The sequence below is a fragment of the Penicilliopsis zonata genome (genome assembly GCF_001890105.1).
Source record: "Penicilliopsis zonata CBS 506.65 unplaced genomic scaffold ASPZOscaffold_13, whole genome shotgun sequence".
NCBI classification, from domain to species: domain Eukaryota; kingdom Fungi; phylum Ascomycota; class Eurotiomycetes; order Eurotiales; family Aspergillaceae; genus Penicilliopsis; species Penicilliopsis zonata.
The window spans coordinates 713,678-740,766 of NW_019208922.1; the positions used below are offsets into that span (position 1 = coordinate 713,678).

General features: G+C 49.6%; 13 protein-coding genes across 13 annotated transcripts; 5 read left to right on the top strand and 8 right to left on the bottom strand.

Moving 5' to 3' along the window:
- Positions 1 to 1,601: 1,601 nt before the first annotated feature.
- On the bottom strand, positions 1,602 to 2,990 carry ASPZODRAFT_134926 (hypothetical protein). Its single transcript, XM_022723660.1, has 5 exons — positions 2,872 to 2,990; positions 2,799 to 2,805; positions 2,607 to 2,730; positions 2,016 to 2,534; positions 1,602 to 1,952 (listed from the first exon to the last, which is right to left on the bottom strand). Exons 1-5 carry the CDS (start codon positions 2,936 to 2,938, stop codon positions 1,653 to 1,655), a joined length of 1,017 nt encoding a protein of 338 aa, XP_022579300.1. The 5' UTR covers positions 2,939 to 2,990; the 3' UTR covers positions 1,602 to 1,652.
- A 531-nt stretch (positions 2,991 to 3,521) lies between these two features.
- ASPZODRAFT_71075 (hypothetical protein) lies at positions 3,522 to 4,734 on the top strand (the record flags this gene model as incomplete). The annotated part of the gene is made up of 6 exons (XM_022729719.1): positions 3,522 to 3,745; positions 3,827 to 3,993; positions 4,066 to 4,127; positions 4,189 to 4,427; positions 4,480 to 4,601; positions 4,667 to 4,734. The coding sequence occupies 6 exons, from the start codon at positions 3,522 to 3,524 to the stop codon at positions 4,732 to 4,734; spliced, it is 882 nt and encodes a 293-aa protein (XP_022579301.1).
- A 104-nt stretch (positions 4,735 to 4,838) lies between these two features.
- ASPZODRAFT_134928 (hypothetical protein) lies at positions 4,839 to 6,555 on the bottom strand. The gene has a single exon (XM_022723661.1). It carries the CDS (start codon positions 6,421 to 6,423, stop codon positions 4,975 to 4,977), a length of 1,449 nt encoding a protein of 482 aa, XP_022579302.1. The 5' UTR covers positions 6,424 to 6,555; the 3' UTR covers positions 4,839 to 4,974.
- Positions 6,556 to 7,896: 1,341 nt separating this feature from the next.
- On the top strand, positions 7,897 to 9,563 carry ASPZODRAFT_134929 (hypothetical protein). Its single transcript, XM_022723662.1, has 2 exons — positions 7,897 to 8,408; positions 8,867 to 9,563. Exons 1-2 carry the CDS (start codon positions 8,129 to 8,131, stop codon positions 9,529 to 9,531), a joined length of 945 nt encoding a protein of 314 aa, XP_022579303.1. The 5' UTR covers positions 7,897 to 8,128; the 3' UTR covers positions 9,532 to 9,563.
- Positions 9,564 to 9,643: 80 nt separating this feature from the next.
- On the bottom strand, positions 9,644 to 12,032 carry ASPZODRAFT_121247 (hypothetical protein). The gene is made up of 4 exons (XM_022721282.1): positions 11,648 to 12,032; positions 11,393 to 11,560; positions 10,403 to 11,332; positions 9,644 to 10,369 (listed from the first exon to the last, which is right to left on the bottom strand). Exons 1-4 carry the CDS (start codon positions 11,679 to 11,681, stop codon positions 10,143 to 10,145), a joined length of 1,359 nt encoding a protein of 452 aa, XP_022579304.1. The 5' UTR covers positions 11,682 to 12,032; the 3' UTR covers positions 9,644 to 10,142.
- A 1,000-nt stretch (positions 12,033 to 13,032) lies between these two features.
- On the bottom strand, positions 13,033 to 13,774 carry ASPZODRAFT_71287 (hypothetical protein; the record flags this gene model as incomplete). Its single annotated transcript, XM_022729734.1, has 3 exons — positions 13,033 to 13,367; positions 13,431 to 13,617; positions 13,688 to 13,774. The coding sequence occupies 3 exons, from the start codon at positions 13,772 to 13,774 to the stop codon at positions 13,033 to 13,035; spliced, it is 609 nt and encodes a 202-aa protein (XP_022579305.1).
- Positions 13,775 to 14,123: 349 nt separating this feature from the next.
- Positions 14,124 to 15,668, top strand: ASPZODRAFT_134933 (hypothetical protein). The gene has a single exon (XM_022723663.1). The coding sequence runs from the start codon at positions 14,148 to 14,150 to the stop codon at positions 15,270 to 15,272; it is 1,125 nt and encodes a 374-aa protein (XP_022579306.1). The 5' UTR covers positions 14,124 to 14,147; the 3' UTR covers positions 15,273 to 15,668.
- Positions 15,640 to 16,010, bottom strand: ASPZODRAFT_18363 (hypothetical protein; the record flags this gene model as incomplete). Its single annotated transcript, XM_022727199.1, has 3 exons — positions 15,640 to 15,677; positions 15,771 to 15,855; positions 15,942 to 16,010. The coding sequence occupies 3 exons, from the start codon at positions 16,008 to 16,010 to the stop codon at positions 15,640 to 15,642; spliced, it is 192 nt and encodes a 63-aa protein (XP_022579307.1).
- A 1,518-nt stretch (positions 16,011 to 17,528) lies between these two features.
- On the top strand, positions 17,529 to 20,200 carry ASPZODRAFT_153673 (hypothetical protein; the record flags this gene model as incomplete). Its single annotated transcript, XM_022726002.1, has 4 exons — positions 17,529 to 17,715; positions 17,777 to 18,018; positions 18,087 to 18,344; positions 19,037 to 20,200. 4 exons carry the CDS (start codon positions 17,529 to 17,531, stop codon positions 20,198 to 20,200), a joined length of 1,851 nt encoding a protein of 616 aa, XP_022579308.1.
- Positions 20,201 to 20,470: 270 nt separating this feature from the next.
- On the top strand, positions 20,471 to 22,633 carry ASPZODRAFT_134939 (hypothetical protein). The gene is made up of 5 exons (XM_022723664.1): positions 20,471 to 20,648; positions 20,708 to 20,922; positions 21,027 to 21,337; positions 21,421 to 21,708; positions 21,765 to 22,633. Exons 2-5 carry the CDS (start codon positions 20,793 to 20,795, stop codon positions 22,335 to 22,337), a joined length of 1,302 nt encoding a protein of 433 aa, XP_022579309.1. The 5' UTR covers positions 20,471 to 20,648; positions 20,708 to 20,792; the 3' UTR covers positions 22,338 to 22,633.
- Positions 22,634 to 22,676: 43 nt separating this feature from the next.
- Positions 22,677 to 23,001, bottom strand: ASPZODRAFT_740608 (hypothetical protein). The gene has a single exon (XM_022729945.1). The coding sequence runs from the start codon at positions 22,942 to 22,944 to the stop codon at positions 22,765 to 22,767; it is 180 nt and encodes a 59-aa protein (XP_022579310.1). The 5' UTR covers positions 22,945 to 23,001; the 3' UTR covers positions 22,677 to 22,764.
- ASPZODRAFT_134940 (hypothetical protein) lies at positions 22,933 to 25,398 on the bottom strand. Its single transcript, XM_022723665.1, has 4 exons — positions 24,645 to 25,398; positions 24,273 to 24,559; positions 24,091 to 24,215; positions 22,933 to 24,023 (listed from the first exon to the last, which is right to left on the bottom strand). The coding sequence occupies exons 1-4, from the start codon at positions 25,276 to 25,278 to the stop codon at positions 23,147 to 23,149; spliced, it is 1,923 nt and encodes a 640-aa protein (XP_022579311.1). The 5' UTR covers positions 25,279 to 25,398; the 3' UTR covers positions 22,933 to 23,146.
- A 427-nt stretch (positions 25,399 to 25,825) lies between these two features.
- Positions 25,826 to 27,084, bottom strand: ASPZODRAFT_742158 (hypothetical protein). Its single transcript, XM_022729954.1, has one exon. It carries the CDS (start codon positions 26,940 to 26,942, stop codon positions 25,929 to 25,931), a length of 1,014 nt encoding a protein of 337 aa, XP_022579312.1. The 5' UTR covers positions 26,943 to 27,084; the 3' UTR covers positions 25,826 to 25,928.
- Positions 27,085 to 27,089: the final 5 nt, after the last annotated feature.

The following is a 27,089-nucleotide window of genomic DNA, read 5'->3' on the forward strand; positions in this document are numbered from 1 at the left end:
GGTTGGAATCTGGCCCGCGAAAAGGAGACGGCGGAGGGGTAGTTTGTTAAGGTAAGGCAGGGAGGTACCTAGTTTTTTTTTTTTCTTTTGGCGGTTTTGGCTTGCAGACGTCCACGAGGAGGGGTAGAGGTTAGACAGAGAGGAGTGGACACTGATGAATTGAATGGGGGATCGACTGGTTCGAATGGGAATTATTTTTTTTCGCCCCCTGGCCTTGGGGAGTTCCCAGCAGACAGAGACAGACAGACAGACAGACACAGACGGCGGGCTGCGTCGACCTCCCAGGCTTCAAGGGGGGGGAGGGAAGGGAAGAGAACTTTTTGGCTCTTTTTCTCCCTCCCTTCTTCCCCCCCCGGCCACTCCCAGCCAAGCGACGGAAAAGGGCTGCGTACACGTACTATTTTTTTACCAGATTGTTACTAGGTGAGTATTACTGTTGTTTTTTTTTCTTCTTCTTTTTTTTTGTTCTTTGAATTTGTAATTCGGGCGCTGATATGAATAGGCCTCGCCCAGATGGCGATTTCGACACGGCAGTCTGAACATCCTACCGTACCACCATCCTACATACTGCATAGTCTAGACAGATGAAGATCGGGTGGGGACGAGCAAGGACTGAAGCACTGGGAGTTAAAACGAGGGATGCCAGCCCGTACCATGGGCCGTGCAGAGTACGGAGCAGCATCTTAAAGGTATTTCCCATCTTTCTCCGTGCCAGAGCGGACGATCCAGCTGCGGAGTCGTGGTGGAGTCGCCCAGAGTGTCGTGCGTAAGAGCTCCATAGAGTCTACTTATCTAAATAGGTTAATAAGATAGTAACTAAGTAGTAACTTGAGTGCAAATACTCGTGGTAACTATAGTTACTACATAGTTAGTAGTAGCTTTGTAACTAAGTACTACTCCTATACTTTGTATACACTTATGGTCTACCTTTAGGATGGAACGGGCCATTCTCAAACACCAGGTGTCGCATCAACACGGACAGTAAATCCTAATTATAAACATTAGACACACTGATAAACTATATAGGAAATAGAATAATTTTAACCAACTACCTGGGTAGAGTATACTAGTTAGTTAACTATCTGTGGCTACAGTACAAGTACAGTACTAAGTCCAGACCGCTCTCCTCAGTCTAGCCTCGCCTCGACCGCATAAGCAGCAAACACAGCAGGTTTCCAGTAAGCATGGGTACCTGATGGACGACAATCGGTGTGGTGAGCACCAATAACAATCTTGGGGCTGGCTAGGCCGAATATTTTTGTGGTTGAAAAGACAAGCGTGTTACTTGTATAAGAGACCTCGGTTCCAGGCGACAATCAGGCAGTCAAATGTAGAGCAGAGAACTGACCCTTTTTTAGGAAGGGCCAGGGCCCATGGGTAAGAGTAAATATTCATGTAGTAATGTCTTATCTTCATCATCTTCATTCTCTTTCTTCAATATACTCTATACTTGTATTCTTGGGAGTGGTGAAGAAACCACTGTAGTCTCACGCACTCTCAAAAGCACAGAGAAGTCCCCTCGTCGGGTAGTCTACAATGCCATGGAAGAACAAGACAGAACTCCCAGATGGCGCACTAGATTATTCAACTTCACATGAGATAGCATATTTAAGCTTGAATTGATCAATATGTTATTACTCTTCATCAAATGACTACACATGGGCTCGTTTTCGCGTCAAAAGATTCCCCGTGGTTAAAAACCCCTTGTCTCCCATTGAACCGCGCCATTCAATCGACAACTGCCCTAGGATGGCTCGGCCATCCCGCTTCAAGTCCTTCTGAAGAGCTTCCAAGCCATCGGTCTGGTTTTCTTCCTGTTCAACGAGAAATGCAACCTGGAGGATATCCCGTGGGTTCAGGGAAGGCTGCTGCGTATCGGTCGCCTCCGTGTCTCGATAGTCCCAGTTCAAGGTCTGTGACTTGAACGGCGGTTTGGGATTCAGCTTTGTTCGCTATTTTTCACGTCAGCAATTGGTGGAATCTTAAGAGCTTAATTCAATATAAAGTAAACGAACCTCGACGACCACTGGCCCTTCCCCCACATTCTCAAGCTGTGCCTCGAGCACAAACCGAACGAGCCCAGTCTTCCCGTACGGTCCAAGGGACTTATTCTCGATCTCGAACGGCGGTAACTCGGAGGCCTTGGTTCTGACACTGAGACAGGGCTGCGCAACGAACTGATATAGCTTGCGGAACGATCGGACTCGGCCGCTCGCCGCCTGGGCATCGTTCCCCATCAGGGTTTCCGTATAACTCACACTGACGGCCAGAATGTGATTTCCCTCCTCTTTCAAGTCGAACCGTACGATCTTCTGCACTGATTGCCCCTTCTCCAAGCCTTCGGCTTGAGCGCGGTCATCGGCTGGCTCGAGGTCTAATGATGCCACCTGAGACGGCGTCTGCATTTCAGCGACAATCCGCACAGAGGTCACGACTCGCCACGACTCGTCTTCGGGAAGTTCATTGTTCGCACTCAGTGTACATGCAAAGGTTTCTCCGACATAGGCGGAACCGAAAGCTGGAGGTAGCGTAAGCTAGATGGGAAACAGCGTCGTTAGAATCAACCCGTATATTCTCATAGAAAGAGCGTTCGAGTTTCCGCCTACATTCGGAGTGAGAATGAATTGGTTGTCGGCGGTGGCGGACGGGTAGCTCAATGAAGCTCTTGGCGAGATCTTCGTATTGGCGGCGGGGAGAGGGTATTGGTAGGAAAGAGACGGTCGTGACAGTCTGTTAAAAGCAAAATTTGAGGTGTCAGATACAAGCTGATATAGGTCACTGCCTGGTCTTGCGCTTACCGCAGAACTGTCCAGGACCTTTGATCAGTCAGGGCCGCACTTCAAGAAGGGGACGTCCACCAGCACTGCGTACCTTTGAGAGAAACTGCATGGGGCTCCTTGGGACCCTCGGTGCCGGATTGAGCACGAGGCCGCGCCATCGTCAAGACAAAAGGGACTCTTTTGGAATCGGACAAGAAAATTGAAGCATCTGACGTGGTTTAGATACGTGATGATGTTGCCTTGGCTGCTTATCGTGACAGGGGGTCCAGCCAGCAAACAAGACATACAAGACAAACAAGACAAACCTCCACATTAATATCATTCAGTGGGAGTAAGACTGACTTCATTCTCTCTAGATATTTTATTATAGGGGTTCTTTTAAATCCTTTAGACTTAACTATAGGTATAATTTGTTGTAAATCTACTTTATTATACAGTGTTTCCCTAACTGATCAGATGATGTCATCAGCAGAGTAACTGTTTGAATGCCTAGGTAGGCAACAACTAGTAAACTACTACTTATCACCATCTGCGAGGCGTGTACTTTTTCACAAGGTCAAGTATCAGCATTACTTGAAGATAACAGCAGCTACTCAAGGAGTATTGTCGTTACAATCCCATATCGTGATGGGTACCAAGAGAACGATTCCATCAGGCGAGGATGTCTGTACCAGCTCTTCGACCGCGAACACGAGAAGTACGCGTGCAAGTTCAGGAAAGAGAAAGCGCAATGACGCTGGGATGGATGATGCTCTTACTGCTCCGACGAGGAAATCGAGGTCGAGGGTCTCGGCTCCCTGCTCAACCGTTGAAGTAATCGACCCTACGGGTGATGATCCGACACCCACCCCCAAGAAACAAAAGAAGACCACCCAGAAAGCGCAGCCAGAGACGAGGGCGAGGAGATGGCGTCCCCATGCCCCAGCTTCTATCTTGCATAGGATAGCGCGTGCAAGAACACAAAGGTTTCACTTTTCGCCACCATCTTCTTTGTTCTTCGAGGACCCGTCGGCTTTTAACTAACGCTGTTTTCTCCTCTCCTCTAGAATGGTCGTCGCCAATCACATAGTTACAGGCACTGGGGAGGATTTGAGTATTAAATGTGATATTGTCGGGTCAACGGGGAACCTTTACGAGACCTGTATTGGGAAGGTGCCGACTTGCAATTGCCCGGATTCTCTCAAGGGAAACCAGTGTAAACACATCTTTTACGGTTTGTTCCTTTGATTCTCTCTCTGCGACGTCTTTCATCCTGCCTTTCACTAAACACTGCTGGTGCATCAAGTCCTAGTGAACGCTCTCAAGGCCCCGCCACAGCTACAGTATCAGCTCGCCTATCTATCATCTGTATAGCCCATTCCAGAAATGCATGCCTCTCTTTTACGGGGCGTTGCTAATGTTTTTGCAGGAGCTTCGTGAGATGTATGATAATTCCCCCCTCAGTCGCAAAAAGAACAGGTCTGCAGAGGAGGGAGACGGGACTCGGAGGCCTATCGAGGGCGAATGTCCTGTTTGCTTTATGCAGTTTGACCCTTCTTCTGAAGCGATCGTCTGGTGTCGCGCAGTGTGCGGAAACAATATACACAAGACCTGTTTCGAGCAATGGGCACAGACGGATTCTAGCCATGGTGTTCGCTGCGTGATCTGGTAAGATATGACTAGGGCTTAAAGGAAGTGTGTGCTAATACCCTTGCAAAAGTCGGTCCCCCTGGCAGGGGGAGGAGTTTTCAGCAGACATGGAGGCATTAATAAAAAACGGCTCTGTGAACGAGGAAGGATACATGAATATAGGCCGGGAGCTTGGCCTTTCAAGCGAACGTGGTACGAATACTCCTTGCAACTATCAATTTAGGCTCGATACTGACGGGATTTATCTTCTTCTGGAGACTCCTCAGGGTATTATCGGCCTGGGAGGCGCCAGCGATCGCACTACTATGGCTGGGCTAGACGCTAGCAATAGCTGTCAGTGTTTACATTGAACTTAGGTATATTGGATATCCTTTCTTTCTTGGATTATATGAATTCTAGCTGTGACTACTGCTGCTTCTTAACACCTGTAGATGTAAATTTTTATATTCCAATCAAATAGATTCGTTAATAGATTTAATATACATGAGGCAATTATTTAGTACCCATTCCTTGACATTCATATTACCTGAAAGGTAGAGGGTATATAGAGAGAATAACTTCTTAATCATCCATCTTTCGGAACTCGCCTCCCCCCTTTCACCACCGCAACACTCACCGCTTCTTCGCCGGTCATCCAGGCCGGGATACGGTCAGGCTGAAGGATCCCGAGGTCGGCAAGTTTGCGGAACCCGCCGATGACATCTGCACCGGAGAAAGTGAGGGAGAGAGTCGGATGAGAAGAGGAGGGGGTGGTGGCGGGGGTGTCATGATGCGGGTCTAGAAGGCGGATGTCCAGACGATCCAGCGGGGCGTTGAGGGGGGAGAGAGCCATCCCCGCCGTACCGAACCGGGTGTGTACTGCTAGTCTGCGTTTCTTTGCGGGGGAGTCGGAGGAATCGTCAAAGTCATTGGTTCGGGTTGTTGTGACGGTGTTTTCTGTACTACTTTGATTGTTGCTCTTCTGGGTTTCCTGTTGTTGTTGTTGTTGTTGTTGGAGAAAATCCTCCGGGGTGACGGTGTGGGATGGCCGAGGGTCCAGCGGGCTGCCCTCGAGTGCTGCATCGGCGAAGATACTGAATGCCCCGTTTGCGGCGTTGGAGCGGCCTGGTCCGCGGAGAGCGAGCAGAGCTTGGAGGCTCTTGGCAGTTAGGGAGGTCGCCTTGAGAGTCAACCGTTGCTGCTGCTGCGAGAGGGCTTTGGGAATGGCGTCGCGGACAATCTGTTGTAGGGTTCGAGTGTCCGTTGCGAATCTGGGGTTTGCTTTGGGTCCCGTCGACGAGGAGATGGAGGTGTAGATGTAGGGGCAACTGTCTGGGAAAGCAACATAGAGGACTCTAGACGAGTCCACCAGTGTTCCAGGGTTGGAACGGGAGTTCTGGTACGGCGAGTCGGTGACCAAGATTCGCAGAAATGTCAGTGGCAAGGTTTTCGAGCGCACCAGGTGGTAGTGTGCTTTCACCAGGGACGAGACCTCCCGCTGTAGGTTGCTGAGAAACATGGCCGCATGGATACGCGGGACGCATGCGGAGATGTCCGCTGCTCGTGTGGCAGATGAATCTTGCCCATCCTCGGCCACTATACGACTAAGCTCCAACGCTGTCCATCGGAGACTTGCTGGGTGATCCTCCATGTATCGCAAATCTACCATGGCCAGCTGGCGCAACGTGATTCCATGCCGCCAGTCGCCGTCGAGAATCTGCTCGACAACTTCCCGTTTCCCTCCCTTTCTGTCTTGGAGCTCACGATACGTTTCGCGAACCTCCTCGATATCCTTTGCGGCGGCGTAGGGGCTAGCCTCGTCGTTATCGTCTCTGTCCTCCGCCTCGTCCTGTGCAAGGTACGGCCGAAAGCTCTGCACATTGCGGTCGTCCAGCCATTCCAGCACCAGATCAATCAGCACCTGACGCGACAGCCGGCCCAGGGTCTTGGTTAGGATTGGAGTCGTCGAGGGAATGCGCAGGTTGTTGGGAAGGCTGGCGGCGGTGGGGACGCGTACAGTCTTTCCACGAGCCATTGCTTCCGAGGCAGGGTTAAATACTCTGTATATTTGCCCGTAGTTGATGTTCGTATCACATGGCTAGTCTGCTGGCTAGACTCGACTGCAACTGCAGTTCTAGTGTCGGTTTGGTCGTCCGTCCATACCGTGTCTTGCCATGAACCTCAAGATCAACAACATCAACCCTCGATCAAAACCTGGGTCACGTGGTGATAAGCTGCGCTTTAGTACGAGCACCTCATACTACGGAGTACTAACCTCATCCTACAGACAAATAATGTACATCATCAAGTCATAAATAACTGTTTTCTTAACAGAGACGCAGTTTTCATGGTACTGTTTCTCGACTCGGGCTAACCATGCGGAATCTTTCCAGACCTTGATGATCAATCCAACATTCGGTGACCGAACCAAGAGGTGCTCTATGGTACATACTACAGAGTACTGCATAGTTACTCCGTATTCCGTACATACAGAGAGAGTATCCTACCTAGACCTATGTACCTAGTAATGCATGAAAACAGGCTAGAAACTCAAATGGCTGACAGCAAGGGAAACGCATGCTCCTGCAGGGCGGGGGGAAGCTGCTTCGATCTTCATCCAAACAACACTTGCGTGATCAACACCCTATGATATTGATGGCAGGGACATGCCAGCGGGAACCGCGCGAGATTAAAAAGAGAGCAATAAGAGCGACCTCGTCTATTGCAGCGTACAATCTGCATGAGTTATTATTTTCTTAGGTACCTAGGTAACTAGTTACTACTTAAGCTGACAAATCAACCAGCGACTGCTACCGTTACCTCGTCTATGATGATACCGCTTGTATCATTATTACCGAAAGACAGTGGGACAAATTCCTTTACGTATAACTAGGTAACTCTTAGGTACCTACTAGGTAGTTAAGTGATAGCTAGATTTGGAGGGGTAACAATAGTACCGAGTTTACGGACAATAATGCCTAGTACTCATATTAAATTGATAAATACACGGTAATACGAGCTGAATAAGCAAAGCGTAACCCCCGCCGACATTCGGCGACCGGAAAAGTATGAGTCGGAGTGGCTGTCATGGCCGGAAATTCGGGAAACAAAGCCTGAAGTACTCAACCTGAAAGACAGTCCGTAGGTAGGTACCTACCTAGGTACCTAGGAGGTAGTAGGTACATCTGTCTGTACTGTAGTATATATTTGTAATATGTCATAACACGCCCAATAACAACAGTCTGATTAATTGATTCCACAGGCATCTGATCCGACTGAAGAGCCGGATCCCCATTCCGAATCCGTTCTCCGTCATTCCAAGTGTGGGAGACCCTCGCCAATTGTGCCCTGCTCGCCCCTCCGTTCCCCACCAGGAGGAAAAAGGGCCGAGTCTTGGACCGGCGAACGAAGTGGTCCGCACGTCTCACCATCAATTTGCCCTCCACTCCATCTCCCTCTCTCCTCGACTTGACTCCCTTGTCCCGCCTGCTCTCCATCGTGACTCTCGATCCAACAGACGGAGAAGAGCAGAGAGAGAGAGAGAGAACCCGACGCCAACCCGTGCCTCCCAGAAGACCCCTCCCCCGGTTCCGCCCCCTCTGCACACACAAAACTGGTCGCCCTCGGGCGCCATCGCGCACTCGCCGTTTGCTTGATCATTGCTGGAGGGAACGTCGAATTGGATCTTTAGAATCGGGCGGTAGTCGACGGTGTGAAAGACCTCGGGGGGCTCGTGCAACATGTCTCTCTACAACGGGCGTCGTGCGCCCAACTTCTCGCAGTATCTCGATGATTTGAACTCCCTCCCATCCGCCTACGACCAGACTGTCCGTCAGCAGCAGGAGTCCTACGACGTCGACAATGAACTGGCCCTGTTCACCAACACCGAGTTCTTCGATTTTGACAACTTTGGTGGTCTGGATCTGCCGACGTTTGCCCCTCTTGAGACTGATGGCGCCCTCGGAGCAAACATGGCTGTGGATCAGAACCAGGACTTGAAGTTCCTCGACATGTTGAACGGTAAGTTCGGATTCCTTTTATGCATCGTGGAGTTGCAAGGCTGCATATTTGTGGTCCCCCCCGAGTGTCGTTGCTTTTCTTTCCCCCTGTTTTTCCCACCCTCAGCTTGCCTCGGACCGTGGAAAAAGCCGATTAGATTGCCCTACAGGGGCTTCCATTGTTGCACTGGGAGCTTCCGTTCCTTGGAGATCGACGATAGACCATTGGCTCTTTTGTTCGTCGCAAAATGCATGGCTTATCGCGCCATTCCACGTGACCTCTATTCTTCGAACTCTCCTGAGGGGGGGGGGGGGGGGGTTGTCATGCAGTGCTGTGAAGCATTGATTTTGTTCTCAACCAGCCCGGATCCTACCTGGATCTGCTCTTCGACGTCTCTTAAATCTCCTTGCCTATGCAAAACCCCTTCTCCGCACCGCCTGAAAGCGTGGGAATGAAACTAGTTCTAATTTCATATACAGATGGTCTAGGCAACGTGCCCGAGTTCTCCTCGACCGAATTCGACACCACCAACATTCGCAACATGCCCATGCAGCCCGCGGCCTCTTTAAACGAAGCAGGAACGTTGACACTCCCGCCTGCTCCACGTGCGCCCCCCAGTCACACTCCGTCATCAACCCAGTCCTCGTCAGGCAATGCATCGGTAACCACCGCTCCAACGCCTAGTTCGACGGCCCAGAATGCCTCGTCGGATCCGGCTCCGGCTCCGGCCCCCACCTCGTCCTCCACTGCTGCCGCCAAGCCCAAGTCGTCGATACCCAAGCCCAAGCCTTTGAGTGTTGAAGAAGTTGCTCGTGTCGCTGCCGATGAGGACAAGCGCCGCCGCAACACCGCTGCCAGCGCCAGGTTCCGCGTCAAGAAGAAGCTCCGCGAGCAAACACTGGAACGCACCGTCAAGGAAACCTCGGAGAAGAACGCGGCGCTTGAGGCCCGGGTGTCGCAACTTGAACTAGAAAACCAGTGGTTGAAGAACCTGATCACGGAGAAGAACGGCGGCGAATCGGAAAAGGGTAAGAAGTCCGAATCTGAGATCGCGGAGATGTTCAACAAGTTCCTCGCCTCTCACAACGCCGCAAGCGAGCGGGGTTTATCCGAATCGAAGAACGGCGTCGGCACGGCTGTTTAATCAAAAGTTAAAAAAAAAAAAAAAAATCCCCCGTCAAAAAAAGAAAGAAAAAAAAATAATCTCGAATCACTATTTTTTCTTCTTCTTGCTTCTTGTGCATATTACCAAGAGATTTTTTCCCCCTTCAAACGGCCCTATCATGGGTGGGTGTTTCAGGGAGTCCTTCATGTTTGATGAGGACGGGAGGTTACTTGATTTTCCTTTTATAGGATATGTTTAGATATGAGTTCACGCCATATGGTTATGTTTACTGTGAATAGATGAGACTCAACTTTGTTTACTCTACATTTTCGCATGAGATGGCACTATTTGTAAGTCTAGGGTAAGTCTAGGAGTGGATCAATTGTCTACCTAGATCAAGTAGTAAACTTGCTACATTTTACCTATCTCATTGATAGAACTGGAGCGAGTCATGGCATGACTAACGTATTGGTACTTGGTCAACGGGTTAAACGTGTTGCTAGTTGCGAGTTGAGACTTATAACTAATCCATTACTGCGGGGATATCAATGTAAAAACATAATCTCCAATGCCAATCCTTGATTCAATGCGCCATTCCATCGTTCCGTCCAATCATTAAGTTTGCAAACTTTGCATCATGAAGAGAAGAGTCATTCGTCCTCCCTGTTGTCATTCTCCTTCCCGCGCTCGGGCATCTCTGCACTCGGACCGTCCTGCTCATTTGCTTCGGAGGACTCCGGCGTTCGCGACTCGGCCTGGCCTTCGCTCTTCTCGTCGTGTACGTCGCTTTCTTCCTCATCTTGCTCTCCGCGCCTATCACCTTCGACCCCAGGGATCTCACCCCATCCAGAGCTTCGGCGGCTGACCCGTCCAGAGACTATGTACATAGAATTGGCAGGGGGAGCAGCACTGTTGTTTGTGGGCCCGGGGAGCGAGCTGGAGATCCACCCCGTCACGCTGGCCGCCACACTGTCATTCCGCGTGTGTGAATAGATGCCGCTCTTGATGCTGGCGCCATCCGTGGCGCCCTGTCGTGTAGCATGGAAGCTAGTGCGCTCGCCGCCGCCGCTCACCAAGGGGGCTACCCCGGAAGCAGAGTAAATGCTGGTACGCTCGTTGCTGGCCAGCCCGACCAGACTCGGCCGGTTGAGCATCCCTGGTGTGTTTAACGGCTCGCCGACATTGCTGCTGAGCACGCTCAGTGGAAGGCTCTCACGGCTGCCGCCGAAGACAGAGGACGGCGCTAGCGCGCGGATTGACGCGTTGGTATCCAGTGAGTTGCGGCGGCGGCGCTTCGATGATGACGCAAGGGTAAGGATCGACGCATTGTCCGTCAGGAGGTTGTTCGCTGTTGCTGTCGTATAGGTGGCTGAGTGACCGTGAGGAGTAAGGTGGGGCGGGACGGCCGACACGGGAGAGGAGGGGAATTGGTGCGAAAATTGCACTTGTTGATTATTACTACTATTATTATTCAAGCCGTTCTGTATCGAACTGGCATGGGACGGGCCCTGCTGTGTGTTATGGTTGGCGTAGAGCTGAGTGGAGGGGGCTGCCGACTGCACCGTCGTTAAGGTGGTGGTCAAGGATCGAACAGAGGGGGCGGGGGAAGAGAACGTGCTCCCTTCACCACCACCAGTGGAGCTGATGCCACCGCCACCTGTCGCAAAGGTTCCAGCTTTGGAATATGCCGCCTCCGAGATCGTGGTGTCGCCGCCGTTTGTTGATATTGTCGGTGCCCTAGACTTTGCACTCATCGCAGGCATCCGACTCTCGTAGGCCGAACATGTAATCGACGGGTCGCTTTGCGAACGAGACGTCCGCCCGTACCGGTCACTCGATTCTAGGTGCGAGTCGTGAGAAGACGGGGAGGTAGAAAGATAATGGTATGAGTCGGTCGTACCATGGAAATGGTAAGGACTATGCTTCTTGCCGGGGCTCTTCTTATCCTTGTGTACGGCACTTCGCTTGTGAGACCATCGGATGGTGTTCGATTCGGACGAGGATGAATTCTTCAAGTTTGCGAGGCGCTTCATCCAGTTCGAAAATGGACGGCGACGCTCATTGCGATCTGAAAAAAAAAGAGAAGATCAAAGAGACCACGTCAGAACAGAAGAACAGTTCATACATGGTTTCTTCCTCCTCATTGGCAACTCACCATGCGGTCTTGCAGGGGCTTCCATCGTGGCCATTGTGTAGATGGACTTGAAATATTTTTGCAAGTTAAGAGACCCCCCCAGGCCAGACAGTCTAGGTACAAATAGGATCGAAAATGTGGCTGATCAGGGAGGCGGAATCCCACATGAGTTGGGCCGACGGGGTACGCAAGCGGCAACCGTCGATGTTGGGCGGGTGTAAGTGGTTCGTGTACGGTTAATATTCGACGCGGAGCTGGAATAGAAAAAGACTTTGGAATCAATATAGCGCTGACAGACTAAGGCTCGTCTGCTCCTAGGGTATGTTCGAAAGAAAACGCTGCCACTTGAGTTGGATGCAAAGTCGTAGATATGAGATCCTACCTTGGCAGGATCCTGATACTGTAGTGATAGCCTGATCAGTGATAGTCTGATCAGTGATAGAATAGGCTGAATAGTGAATAGCTCACTATACACACGTGACCGAAGCACTATTCTTGGATTCCGTTGTGCATCACGTGATCATCACATCCGGTTAGCGGGATTGGTGGACCTAGAAAAATTTAAGCACCGAGGATTTTTGTTATTTCCTTTCCCTTCTCTCCCAACTCCTCGCTCAAAGAATCGCATTCAAAGCTCACGCACAGAAGCCTTTCAGACTTCACACCGGTTCCTTCCTCCCTTTGGGAGAACCAAAAGCTTTGGGAGAAAGTCCCCGGACACCCTGCTCCAGAGTCTTCCCTCGTGGAAGATTTTGGACATTTCAGTCAGGCAATGCGGAAACGCGCCGCCACAGAAGCAGTTTGATAGCGGCTTACGCTCTATTCTCTCCCAGCCGCCCGTGCGGCACCCGACATCGGTTTCGGTCAAACGTCATCGGTGGAAATAATGGGGTGTTGCCGGGCAGTTGGAGGGAGGTTTATCGAGTTGCCTTTCGTCGTGTTTGGATAGTCATGCGATTGCTCGGTTTCCTCCTTGGAAGAGACCGGGTAACTCAATGGGGCTCATTCTTGATGCGAGGAGTTCAATTCTTTTTTTTTCCATCTTTCAGAGTCTGTAGCTTATGGCAAAGCGGTGCCTGGTCTCTTTTTCCGACCTGCACAGAAACCCTGTCGAAGGGGTCAGGCTCCTTCTAAGTTCGCGTGATGATATACCAATCATAGAGTCAAGCACTGAGGCTCCTGCAACAGCATGGTGGCTATTGACGATAAACGATTGTCTTTTATCTGATGAGCATTTGATCTTGAGATGTTTTACTACTCCGTACTGCCGCTTGCAAAAGTGTAATGAATCAATAACACTCCCTATTCTAAAACACCTATAATAATGCATTTTTTTTACAAGTATAACAACAAGAGGCCTTTCGTGTTTTCGTAGAATGACGTAAATAGAAGTATAAAATAGGGCACTATTGCGTCTTCTTGTCGTCAGCTCCGGCTGCAGGAACTGGCTGCCCTCTCTGGCTCGTGATCTGCGACAGGACAGAAGTCACGATATCCGTGACAGCAGCGATCACAGCCACGCACACGCTGCTCCAAACCTGGATGCTCACGGAGCCCAGCGGGGCACGAGGGAACGAAAGCACCCATTCCACGTAGTAGGGGAGCCAACCTGGGGGCAGGTAAAAGACAGCGGTCTTGGAATAGTAGAACTGGAGGAAAAGCTTCAATCCGTTTGTGCTCAGCCAGCGAACTGCCTTGACGGCCCACTCGAGCGAGGTCTTTTGTGACGAGAGGTCCTTGTCTAAGACCAGTTGGTTAGCTCGAGATTCACAAATTCCTATATAAGAAACCAACTCGCACATACTTATGGCTTCGTGCTCCTCTAGGGTCTTATCATGTTTCCTCCGCAGCTTGGCCCATTTGGCAAATTCGTCTTGGGAGCTCGTGTTGTTCATCTCGCGTTTAAGCTGGACCACTTCCCGCTTCAACCGGTTTGATTCCTGTGCATTTCTCGATGCTGAAGTCGGTAGTCGGAGGTAAAGAAGCCATACCTAGTTTCCAACTGTTAGCAGGTATTATCCCAGGGCAGATCAAGGTTGTCTAAGGGACAGATGGCCCTACCAGGTTATCAATGGTCGACGCGCCAATCGTATTGACCAGGTATATGGCAACATGCACAAATAACACCGTAAGCACGAGTGACAGCATAGTGGATGGCTAGTTCACGTCGTTGCACACACGAGGAAGAGAGGTCCTGGCCGCAGAGTCTGGATACCCAAAAAGTGCTCCCACCGCAATGCCGAGTCCTTTGGCAAGACCTGCCAAAGCTAGATATTGGCGAAACTGAACTCTTCTCTCCGGATTTGGCGAGGCTTGTTGCGAAGGGACAGGCTGGCGGAAACGATGGTGAACACACTGTAGCTGGTAGGTACCTAATTATTATTATGAAGCTGTTGCGATTCAGCCGAATCGGCGTTGCGTGGGAGTCCCCGCCGCTTGGACCAGGTTCCACGCCTAAATACGGAACTGCATACGGAGCATTCTTTACATACTTCCAAGACAACTTCTTTTTTTTCCCTCAATGTCCGATTCTGAACAATTATTATTTCGACATCTTGCAGGAATTTTCCAAACACATCGGAGCTGTGTTCTGGAAATTGAGATCCTCCCGCCAGAGTTTGGCCCGCTGCTTCAAGATGGGTGTGCCATAGGCATCACCAAGAAGGCGCTGGTCCAGGCTTTTGTTGTTGCCCGACGGGTTTTCTTTGACAAGCTTGTGTTTTGGACAGATAGAGAACTTCTGACGTCGTGCCTATCTATAACTGAGAAGTCAGATACAGCAGAACGGAGCAATTTCTCTGGGGTCACAGAGATCATGTTACTCTTTGACTGTGAACATCTCACTGCTTGCAACTGGCGAAAAAGACGGTTGGATGTTCTTATACAGAGCTTGCGCAGTGGCAATGGTATAGCCTTGGGGAGCACTGTCGCACAAGTACTAGAGTCGGAACTTACTCTGTTGACATCCTTTCTTTGCTCTCCTCTACATCGACACACCAAGTCCCCGACCTTATGGCAACACCGGCTGTGGGTTATGACACAGATATTCCATATCCGGGCCATAGCACTGGTTGACGGGTTTTCAATATCATCACCGTCTACAACACCTGACGGGGAGGGCCTTTGGGGCTCCAAAAATACCGAAGAGCTCATACATTCCGAATTGAGTGTTGCCCTCCGTGCGAGTGAGCAGCATCCCAGGAATGTCTATGCTTTCAGCTACATGAGGCACCTGCATCGAGCGTTATCAGACACCGCAGAGGATATTACTACCCCGAGCAGCGCTGAGCGTCTTGCTCGGTGTATTATTTACCGCACTGTGGAATGGTGTATGGCTCATCCGCGAGATATCTCAGGCTGGATGTTCGCACTGTATTTACTCCAGGCTACCCCGGATAAGGATTTCAGATCCAGCGTCTTACACCGGGTGGTCTCCTTTGCTGTCCAGGTCGGATGGGATGGCGAGAGTTTGTGGATATTCGTGGATCAAACAGCGAGAGCCTTTGGTCTTGTAAATGATCTCTATATTACTTTACCGTCTCTCCATGGTGAAACTTCTGATTTGACGGGCGCAGACCAGACTTGGAGACTGTGGCTAGCCAGAGCACGGGCACTCTGGGCAGACTGTGAGAATACATCGACGTAGGTTGCCTTGTCCTTAAAGTTGGTTCCACGACTGCATAGTCTATTCATATCAGTCATTTGTTCATTTCATTTCTCATCCTTTACTCCTGGGAGATATTCAACGCGGGCGTAGAATCTCGTATTTTGAATAAGAACGCCTCGCTGATGATTACCAAGCTCATAGAATCTTCGCTAAAGAGACCAAATCACTAGAAGAAAACAAGAAGATTCATGGCTCCTCGCCACCCCATCTAGGAATATCCCATGTCCGCATGTGGTTGTGATTCCAAGACGTCCGTCATATATATTGGCTCGCATCCATCATACCTTATCCTAGGTGTATAGCAGTCTCGAGGAGGAAGAATCGAAGGGCCGGCGGAGGATGCTCGTCATTTCTTGTTGCCTTCTGCCGCTCGGCGCTCATCGGCTACACACCAACCGGAACATTAGCATGTTAAGAAAAGAAAGAGGGGGGAGAAGACACGCAGCGTTGGCGTAAATTCGACGAGGCAAAACGTACCAAGTTTCTGCTTTTCACGCATGATGGCCGCAACATCTTCCTTGTTGCGTTGAAACTCCGTCCCAGTCATGCTGTTCTTGTGTTTCTACAGCAGCATACAGATCAGTACATCATCATTTAGACTTATGCTAATTTGAGCATTGGGCTGGCAAATTAGGTAGTATGACAAACCTTGCCATCTTTCGCAGCTTTGGCCTGCTGCTTCTTGCGATCAGAATCGCGCTGGTTACCGCGAGTCATTTTTGCTCAGAATGAACGAAGAAATGTCTTTTTTTTTATCTTTTTAAAATAGAGAGCAGTGTTGAGGAACGAGCTCCCAGAGAGGCTGAATAACGAGGGGTGACTGAGGGCGGTAACCTGAGAAAAATATATGGCTCGCCCATTATTGACGGCCCATGGCGAGGCATTCCGATGTTATCGGCGCTGCCCCACGCTCCGAGCCAACCTTCAATCTACAAGGTTCTTTTATTTACCCAAGAACGCGATTCTATTCTTTCATAATTTTGTGCATTTCGAATCATAAAGCCAAGACCCATCAGGGATACCCTGGAAGAACAGCAACAATGGGCCATTTCGACTGGGTTACAGTCTTCGCGACGACTGGAAATCGCCTGTATGTAGTAGAAACAGATCGAGTACTCCGTACTTTGACTGAGATATCCCCTGCAGATTTCTTTGTGTTCTTTCAAATTCTTCGAGGGTATCTGCAGTGACATCACAAAAGAACCGCTAGTAGCCATGCAGGGGCCTGTTTGGCCTAATATCAGAAGCGCAAGTCGACCGATCGATCCTTAACTCGGTGGCGGCTGGATCGACTAGATAATTGGCGGCTAATTCGGTACTTCTTGAGAAGAAATCTAGAAATAGAATCTGAGTCAATTGTTAATTTCAGATACAGTCTCACCACGACGAAGAAAGCGCTCGGCGGCAAGAACGACTACTGGGAAGAAGCGCTGTGCTTAGGCGCCGAATGACAAAAAGCGCCCAAAATAAAGCAGAATGAGAAGTAAGCGGCAGTTGGCCCTTAGGCACCTGATTTGCTACCCTGCGTCAAAGAATGGCAGGCATGAGATTGAACAGTAGCCAGTCAATTAGACCTGACCACGCGACAAGCGTTTCAAGATCTGAGAGAATCGTCTTTCGTCACCAATCCTCACAAGGCCGAGAGTACTGATCTCTGACCGGCCCTAGATCCTCTCGTATAGTTTCAAACCTCGAACGATCTCATGAGCAACCCTCGACAGGCTGCCCGGCGACAAAGCAGCAGAAAGAGCTTGGGCGTCAAGGAGCAGGCGCTCAAGTGAATAGCCATGGGGGGTTGCTTGACCCGCAATGAATAGTCTAATTGTCTTTGTGGCTCAATAGTGCTATCTCTTTATGTTTCACATTGTCTCTATTGATTTCTATTTTCGCCTTTGTTGGGCAAATTCACTATCTTGCTAACAATGAAGGCTGATTGGGGGGGACTGGCTATATTGAGGCCTGTTGTTTAAAAAGAATGGGAGAGAACTGTTATTCTTGCGCTTACCCAGCTACTCTCTCTTGTTCCACTGCCTCGAGTTGATCTCAGGGATTTCATTTGTATAGAAGTCCATCTTTCTGGAAAACCCTTTCTGCTGGCCAGATTCCTTTTCATAAGAACAACCCAACCCTCCCACGGTCTATCAAATAGATCATCGCTGGCTTCAGCATCATACCTCAGACCTGATCTTTTCCTTCCCTAAGCCTATTTTCCTTTCCATCTCTTCCATCGCCATGATGGCCTCCTTGAAAGAATCCTTGGCTGGTCCAGGATATGTCATTCTCAACACCATTCGTGTACTAAACATTATTGTGCTCATGGATATGATTGCCGCCTGCGTGGTGATGCTAGTGAAGATTAAACTCCAGACCAGTTTCTTCTTCTTCGAGGCGGTATCGCATGTTGCGACAGCCGGGGCCTGCAGTAAGTGTACTGAATCATTGGTTTTGCTGAACGAGAAAGCTAATGAAGTATAAAACAATAGTATTTCTCATTGTCTCAGAGCTTCCTATCCTCAACAAGTATTTCGATCGCCACTGGCCAGCCCTCGGACAGGATGCGGGATTCCTCACATTGTCTCTGGCTATGTTAATCATGGGAGTTGGACTTTTGGGCGACTTGAATTACACCGTCAATGACTCGAGCTCCATCGGCCTTGTATTCTGGAGGATCATCATCTCTGCAGGGATTTTAGCACTGGTGATGAGTGTCATCAATATAGTCGCGGTGAGCAGAATCATCAATCATCTGGGGTCCGGTCTTATGACAAATGCTGACATCGAATGCAATTGCAGACTTTTGTTTTCTGTGACCGAAATGCTGGTGTCACTGCTCGCCATGTGCGACTATATGGCGCAGTTGCACCCCAAAAGGTCCTCACTCGAACAAACAGTAACCGGTCGTTCCAACTTAGCATGAAGCGCGAGAATTCATTGCCCACATACAACACCCAGCCCCCAGCGAAAAGGTTTTCTCGCTTTCCTTTGAAGATCTCGTCTCCAATCAACCCAGCCCACGACGCAGCATCGTCCAAGTACTCGCGAGACTCTCAGGTAGCCTTTCCGGATCTCGCACACCACCCAGCCATGCATTGATGAGCTGTGAGAAGCAGAAAAAAGCAACCAGGAGTAATTATCATAAACCAGACCAGGTGCCTGTACACGATTTGATGGGTTTCACAGCTCAGTTGTGTGGGCGTTGAGTATTCTGGCGTCATATCGGCAACTTTTGTATTATTTTTATATTGAGGTTCTTCTTTCTCCCTTTGATCACGATAACATAGTCGTTTAGCATTTCTTCGGTGTGTTTTTTTTAGAGAATTCACAAGTCCTTTAAAAGTTCATTTATTCCCTTGAAATTACCTAGTTAGCCTTTGATTCCCAACCAGGGAGGCGTTATTAAGTCTGACCGGAATCTGGTAATAACTATGGTACCTGACATGTTCTTTTTCTAAAAATATAAATATACAGAAAAGAATATACCTTGTAAGTTCGTCATTGTGAGCAATGAAGCTCTTGACGTCTGTAAAGTGTCACTAATGTTGACGGCTGATAAGATAGGCATTGAAGTTTCGCGACGATTTGGGCTTCCAACTGTCAAGATCTAACTTCCACGCCTCTGGGCAGACGCGACGAAAGGCTTCTTGGAAGCCCGTTGGAAATATGGTTGGACTCGGAATCTCGTTTGGAACGTGAGTGCATGATATGTGTCTTCTATTCTGCTGCTTTGGGCTTCTTTCTCCAAGATTTACCCGCTAACTAGTGAGCTACACAGCATCAAGTCACTCCTCATATTCTTCGCTCCTGTCCTGATACCCAAGGCAATCAACTTCTATCGAGGACTTCGTGTCTCGTTAGCAAGCCGACCTTCGCCGCAGCCTCTTCCCGCGACAGCCTCTCGGGCTCTGAACGTGCTCTTCTTCTCCGTTGTCCTCTTCCTCCTACTCAGCCTACCTTTCAATCCGCATGGGCCCACCCAAAACATTTTCGCCCTCACGCGCTCGCGTCTGAATACTCCGACAGATGTGATCTTCGCCCGTCTGGCACGGTATCGTCCGCAAAATACCCTCACGTCCGCGGACATAGTTCTGCAATCCAAGTTCATATCCCGCACCGCTAGGAACATCTACCTCCGGTTCGGGCAGGATGCCTTGATAACCTGCCAGTTCTGCTCGCTAGACTCCCCGGACACATATCTGTTGTACTATCTGCCGTTCAATACGCTACTTCCCCATCTTTTTCATATGATTATTGTGGGGTTGGTGACGTCCGCACCATTTGCAGGCCGAGCAGCAGCACAATGGCGGAACAAGTTTACGATTGCCGGGTTGGCGCTGGCAGCGGCAGACCTCTACATCATGGCGACCTATGATCCAGTCCAGTCGGCCTCGGCGGCCGTCAGGGCGGGACAGAGCCCGCCTTCCAGCCTATACACCCAGATCAGCCTCCTACGCCCCTTAGCACTCACCATTTTCGACAGTGTGTGCGCTTTCCTGATCTATGTCTCGGCCACGAACCGGTTTTTCTTCCCCCCCGTATCACAGGCCGACCAGATCGACAAGATGGTCTCCATGGCCGCGGCCACCTTGACAGAAACCAGCGCGAAGCTTCATGGCCTGAGCGTGACGCGGAACGCGGTCGTTAGAGACAAGACCTTGAAGACTCGCGACGACAACTATTGGCGGGCTGTAGTCTGTATGGAGAATGAGACCGTTGGCACGGCCAACAGCGGCGGGCCTTCGTCGACTGCAGTGACGAGCGTGTGGGAAGAAGAGGAGGTGGTACGAGCCATGTCCAGAGCCATGGCTGGTCAGGGAGGCGTCGACCTAGCTAGACTAGGTGTCAGCGCGAACGAGTACGTCAATGGAATCACAGCCGGCCTAGAGAAGACAGATGATACAAGCCCGTGATGAAGAAGTCCATGTTCTCTTTCTCTTTTTTCCCACTTTTTATTGGATATAAATTTATTATGTTAGATTGAGCATGTGGGTCAAACAAACCTCAACCTTCCCCAACAGTTTAAAAAAGGAATACTCCGTACATAGGCCTGGCCTTGATAACGCACGATAAGCTTGACGCGAAATTCCACAGCTGCCATTGGTCTAAGGCGGTGAAGCTGTGAGCTTCCCAGGGACACCCCTCTTCTGTTGCTAGAGTTGCTCCTGTCCTTCAGCTAGAATTGAGTATCCATTCTCTGGTTTAAGAGCTCTGCTTGTTCCGCGGGCCGCGTTTCGTGGCAGCAGTACTCATCTTTGCCTAGCCCCCTGTTACGCAAGCCGGAGACGAAAAAAATCGGGTCCAGGAACCTGTCTGGAACAGGGGGCCCTTCTCCATACAGAGCCCTGGGCCTCTGGCACGGTAGTAATTGACACAATCGATAATTAAGAAACCAGACTAACCGAGGATCTCCCTGCTAGGGTTAGTCAATACCCGTACTAACAAAAAATCGCCGAGGTTGAACGGAGTATATAAGCCATCGTTGTAGGCAACACGTATTCGACCATGGCAAGAGACATGGCGGCGTCTCAACCGCAATCCGTCACAGAGCTCAATGCCTGTGTTTCATCGTCAAATGGCCGCCTACCGCACAAAGTGACCACGTTTCGAGAATGGCTGCTTGCCAACCAGATCGGTATGCAATTGCTCTTTGAACATTCATCTCCAATGGCAAAATGGCAAATTCTACCTCAAAACCTGTACTGGCTGGTGATAGATACTAATCGGTATGGCTTACAGGGATTTCGGTGACGATTTTCGCAATGCTTCTGGCCGTCCAGAACCTCTACCCTTCCCTCCAACCATACACCACGCCGTTTTTCCAGCTCTCATATTACAACCCTTCAAAAGGGTCCTATGTCCAAGGCCGGGATGATATCTCGTTCGTTATCAGCTCCGCCATTGCCTTCACCGGAATCCGCGCCGCTGCTATTGAATGGATATTCGAGCCATTGGCTCGGCAAGCAGGGCTGAAGCATAAAGCTGCTCTTCGGGTGGCAGAACAGGGCTGGCTATGGGTCTACTATGCTTTCTTCTGGACGTATGGGATGGTATGTCTTGGCCTGCATCGTCTCGATTGCAGCTTAGGGTTTATTTCCGTTTCTTTTCGTCGCTGACTCAAATTGGGTAGTAGTATCTCTGGATTCATTCTTCCTACTGGAAGAGTTACTCTGCTATCTGGGCTGAGTGGCCGGTACGGGATGTCTCCGGGTCGATGAAGTGGTACCTGCTGGTGCAGCTATCTTTCTGGATCCAACAGATGCTTATCATCCATATTGAGAAGCGGAGAAAGGACCATTACCAAATGCTGGTCCATCACATCATTACCAGTACGCTCCTGGGCTCGGCATACATCTACGGCTTTTATAATGTCTCAAACGTCGTGCTTTGCCTGATGGATATTGTCGACCTTCTCCTTCCGGTACGTCTAGCTCCCTCTCTTTTTTTCGGGCATTTTATCTGACTGCCAATGCATAGACTGCCAAGATCCTCAAGTATTTGAAATTCGAGACGAGCTGCAACGTTGCTTTTGGGGTTTTCCTTGTGACATGGCTGATTGCTCGGCACATCTACTACCCTCAACTGTGCTGGTCTATATACAAAGACGTCCCAACTCACATGGCATACGGCTGTTATTCTGGCACCACAGCCGAGTTGGTCACCACAGACGGATATCCCGACAGGGCTTCCTACCTGCTGTCTCCGTTCAAGGACATCAATGGTCCGATCTGCATGAATCGTACCGTCAAGTGGATCTTCCTGTCCTTCCTTCTCTTCCTCCAGCTTCTCTCCATTATTTGGTTCGGCATGATTGTCCGCGTTGCTGTGGGCGTCCTGCGTACCGGGAACGCTGAGGACACTCGAAGTGATGACGAAGAGGAAGAGATCAAGGCTGCCAATGGCAACCTTCAGGCCGTGGGCAGGGATGGAGCGACAATTGTGACTGGCGGCTCGGCTGTGCACGCTCGGGGTCGCGGGCGAGTCCGGCTATCGGAGCAGAGTGACCGAAAGGCACTCCTGGGCAGAATTGGCTGCGACAGGCCGACATGAAATAAGTAAAAGTCGGTAATCATCATTATTTCAATTTTTTCTCTCCTGAAATTATACCATTGCATGTCCTTGGGCGCCTTTACAAGCCGAATTGGCTGCACAAGCTTAAAAAATTTCCTTCCTTTTCTTTAGAAACAAATTTCCCTCTTCAGAAACTCAGCATACCCTCATTCAAATCAATCCTTTTAGCCCCATGATAATATAGACAAGCAGGCCTTTTTCTCAGATGGAGGCAAATGGGGCTTTGGAGATACTAAATATTCGGATTTATACTGAAGATATTCTCTGCTTATTCCTAGTAAGAATGCTTAGTAGGTAAAGCTAAATTCTTTTCTGTGGATCTTAGAAGATTGTTTTAGATATCAACTCATCCCATCAACCAAATCAAACATATGACTTGGGAGATATGTACTGTTTGTTGTTGGTGCTATACAGATACCGAAGCATCGCCGAAGCATCGCCGACCCGACAACCAATTTGATCCCGAGTCGATATCACGGTCAACGCTGACGCGCCTCGCATCTCCCCTCTTTGTTCTAGACCGCAAGAGACTTATGTAGTAGAGTGATATGTATACTATGAGCTGACATGATACCGTCGAAGGCATTCCTTCCTGATTCAATAGTATACTTCTCCAAGTTCAACATGATTTAAGTCCAGATATCGTGGCACAAATTCATAGAACATGTTGCTTATTATATCTCGCCATGCTTTCCTCCTGTCCCAGCATGCGTCTGGAGACACAGAGACATAGTTATTTAATGTTTATAAGTACATGTATAGATATATACACTCAGATGCATGTGCCATTAACCAGAATTCAGAGAGTCTGCCGCAGAGCAGCTCGTGATAATAGGCGTTTCAAGCCCCAGGATATTTCTTCTCATCTCGTCTTCATCCCAGAAATAGCCGTCGGATCGAGATTGCTTTCTTTGTCGAGCTGCGAGCGCGTGTTCGTTGATATGGGCTGATCCCAAGGAGCATTCTTGCTGAGTGGTTAGGAACCCGATTAACACGCGACGGAGGCATTCCCAGAGAGCCCCCTGACGCTTCCATTCTAGACGCTTGGCAACCCGCAGCATCCGAGAAACGACCCAGCTCCTTTCCCCTGCGTCGCCGGATTCACCGCGAGGATAGCCACCATTCGTGAGAAACAGCCAAAGCACTGCAGCAATACTAGGGTTGCTATGCGGAGAGAGGCGCTGGATTTCCAGATGTACCCAATCAAGATAACGGTCGAATGGCGTCGAATTAAGGTAGCAGTCGTACAGTGCAACATTGAGGTAGAGGAGGCAGGCCATGCTTGAGTATTCATCGATAAAACGGACGTCTCTGATGCCATGGTCGTAATCCGGAAGGGTAGTGAGAATGGAAAAGAGCTTCGTTTGGGATCCGAAACGGCTTTGGGGTTCTGGAAAGTCGCCAGTTATGCCACCAGGTGAATTCAAGGCGCTATGCTCTAAATCATGCAGACGTCTGAAAAACCGAAGAAAGTCCTCACATCCGCAAACGTGGTCGTACATATCCTCAGGATCGTTGGCAGGCGATGGATTGTGAGAAAGGTCAAGGTGGAATTGTGAGTCGCTGACTAAAAAGTCGAGGCTTTGGGGGAGGGAATCTGATGCATCACCGGTCCAAGGGAGACTGCTGCCTACGATGGCATTCGAAGCGCAACTATAATCGACCCTGTGGTATTCATTAGCTCGAATGAATGGTTACCGGTTTTTTGGGGGTCATTGTAGGTACCACTAACCAATATATTATGTTTTCTAGGAACTTGTTTGCGGCATGCAAGCCTCGCATGCCTCCTCGGCTTCGAATCATCGACGCAAGTCCGCTGAAGTGCATTTGCTCAACAGAGAAATCTTTCGACCATTTCTGCCAACATTTAGCAAGGAACCCTTATATTCTCCTCGAGCAAGGGGGTGGCAGTACCTCAATAACAGCCATTGTAGCCACGGCGTAGATTATTCCGTCTAGGTATCCATCTGGCCTGGTCTGGATGCACTCATTGATGAGTCGCAAGGCCCGCATCTTGTGCGTGAGGCTCTGGACGGATTCTGTCTTACCTTCAACTCCAGCCCGGTGTTTGGAGGCAATTGCAAGCATGGCTTGAAAAGGAACGGGGTCGCACATAGCAATGTGCTGGAAGATTTTCATCATGGGATTTTTGGGCATGGGGTCGAGAAGCTTGTACATCATAGAGGGATATATCGAAACAACTGGAATGAGATCAGCACACCATTCAAATAAAAGAAAAATAGAAGTATAAGGTAATCCACGGGATATGCTGCAGCAGAGACGTACAGTGTTGGATCAATTGATGATCATTTGAATCTATGGCGATCGGAAACGAGTCGAATGGATCGAACAGCACTCCATCTCCAGGAGTATATCCTAGACTAGGAGGTTTGCTGTGTGGCTCCAGGCATGCTGGAGCTGTGCTATCCCAGACATTCCGATTTGATACTAATTTATGAGGCCCCGTAAGATGCTGCTTGGGGTTTATGAAGGTAGACTTTTGGACTGCAACGTGCTCTTCATCCTGTGCGTCTTCCACCTCCAAAGCCAAGAACGGGGACGAAGATCCTGCGTCTTGACGAGTCGACCAACCACCCACGTAGAGACGAGATGAATCGAGTCGAGCTATGCTGTCCAGACGGCGCTTGCGCATATATTGGCGCATCGCATGGCGGCGGACTTGGCGTCGAGATCCACTGTCCGTCACTAGGACGAACTCGAAATTCTTGCCTTGAGAAGGTGTTGATCCACCTGATCTGTCTCCATCAGAAGTAGGTGCGATGGCCGACAGGCCTGTCCCATTCGGTGTCAGTGCGAAATTTTCTGCGTGGGTTGTTAAAGAGTGCAGAGGTCGAGTATCCTCCCCCATACCGGCCTGGGCGCGGTGGATGCTTGCTTTAAAATTGCATGAATGAACCATGTGGGGAAGGTCCCTGCATCTGCCATTTGCTCGGCAGCAATCGATCAGTCGTAATGAGCAAGACGCTCGATTTCTGTCTCTAGGCGCACATCAGCACCCGCTTGGCTGCATCATCGAGACGAGAACCGACGCTCCATTCTTGCCTGAAGACTCCACATCTCCGATACAGGTTAGTCTACTTGTTCTCCACGTGATATATTACTCAGCAGTTAAGAATGTGGGCATGGGGATACTGGAGTATAGTTAGGTTTAAAGAAGATTTTAACTTGAGAATGGATCCTACATATGTTTATCTAGATACTCATGCTATTGGAGACTCTAGATATATTATCGGCATGATCTTTAGCCGTCAGTTAGCTTTTGAAGAAGAAGTTGAAGATAGATAGCGAGAAGGAAGGAATTAAGCTATCCTCTAAATCCTGATAATCGCCAGGATCATTGAAAGGATAGGTCTAATATAAAAGCCTAGCTAGGCTTTTAGATTTATTATCAATAGGAGATAATATAACTAATATATAAAGTTTACAATAGAGTTAAAAGATTATTAGTGAGAGTATAAGTCTCAAGACACAAATTGCATCCTGTAATTAAGTGAAAAGGATTATAGTAAGCACTGGGATCAAGATGCCCAGTAAGATGATTACTGTATATCAGTTATTTTCTTCCCTAAGCTTGGCTAATGCTGTCATAATGCCCTCGCTCATCGCTCCTGAGTGAGCTGGGGTTTGACTTGATGCACCCATCGCATTATCCTCTGGCTGGACTCCTGTGCCTCTCGGTCCTTCTGCAGCAGCTAAGAACGCGGCTTCTTCGTCCTCGTGGTCGTCTGGGTTCTGTGACCTAGGGAGGTGGCCCTCTACGGGCAAACTATGAGCGGCACGCGGTTCTAGACTGGGGGCACGTCTCTTCTTCGCTGTCTCGATACGAAAATCCTCTCGAACCGCATGAGTCCATGCCCGGACCTTCTTCTCTCCCCAGCCAGGTACAGTATTAATCTGTTCCGGTTGTGCGTTGATAGCATTCTGTAGGCTCCCGAACGTGGATATGAGGCTTGCTGCGTCGGATTTGTTAATGCTTCTAGGAGTCGTTACAAACTCGACTAGGCTCTCTTTATAAGACTGGGCCTGTTGCGAACGGATGGCAGTCGGTTGCGCGTTTTCAGAAGATTTAAACAACTCCAGATAGTGGGCGGCTTCGGGAGCCGACCAGCAGAGTATGAGAGTGAGGTTATTCACGATAGAGGTCTTGGAAAGCTCTTTCAAGCTATCCTCGTGGTTCGGGATATCGACCATTGTCAGAAGAATACGAAGATTGTACTTGCCTCCTAGAGAGCGAATGCGAGAGTATATATATTCGGGATGCAGCCGGTGGTACTTGAGAGACAGGAAGAGGGCACAGGTAGTGCGGCCGATCACATAGTCTGCCGGGATATCCTCATATTCCCAGGGTAAAAGCTTAACATGATTGAGGATGGGGTTGCCTTTCTGCCGATGAGACACAAGAATTGCTGAGGGACCGGTCTTTGCTGCTAATGCTTGTGGTTTGGGTTGTTGGACTTTGGGTGGTTGTGAGGGCGGGTTTCCAGCGGCCGGCGCTGAAGGTGTATTCTCTCCTCCACGGGTCACATTTTCAAATTCTGGGACCTCACCAAACTCTTCATCCATCGTGCTAGTTCAGCTTCACGAAATCGTTCATGTCGAAAACAAGCGCCCCTGGAGATCCTATCGAGTCCTGGAGATAAGAAGTTACTCTCACCGCCCTTACAGGCTCTGGATCCACTTGCCAAACCATCTTTTCTGCCGCTAATTTTA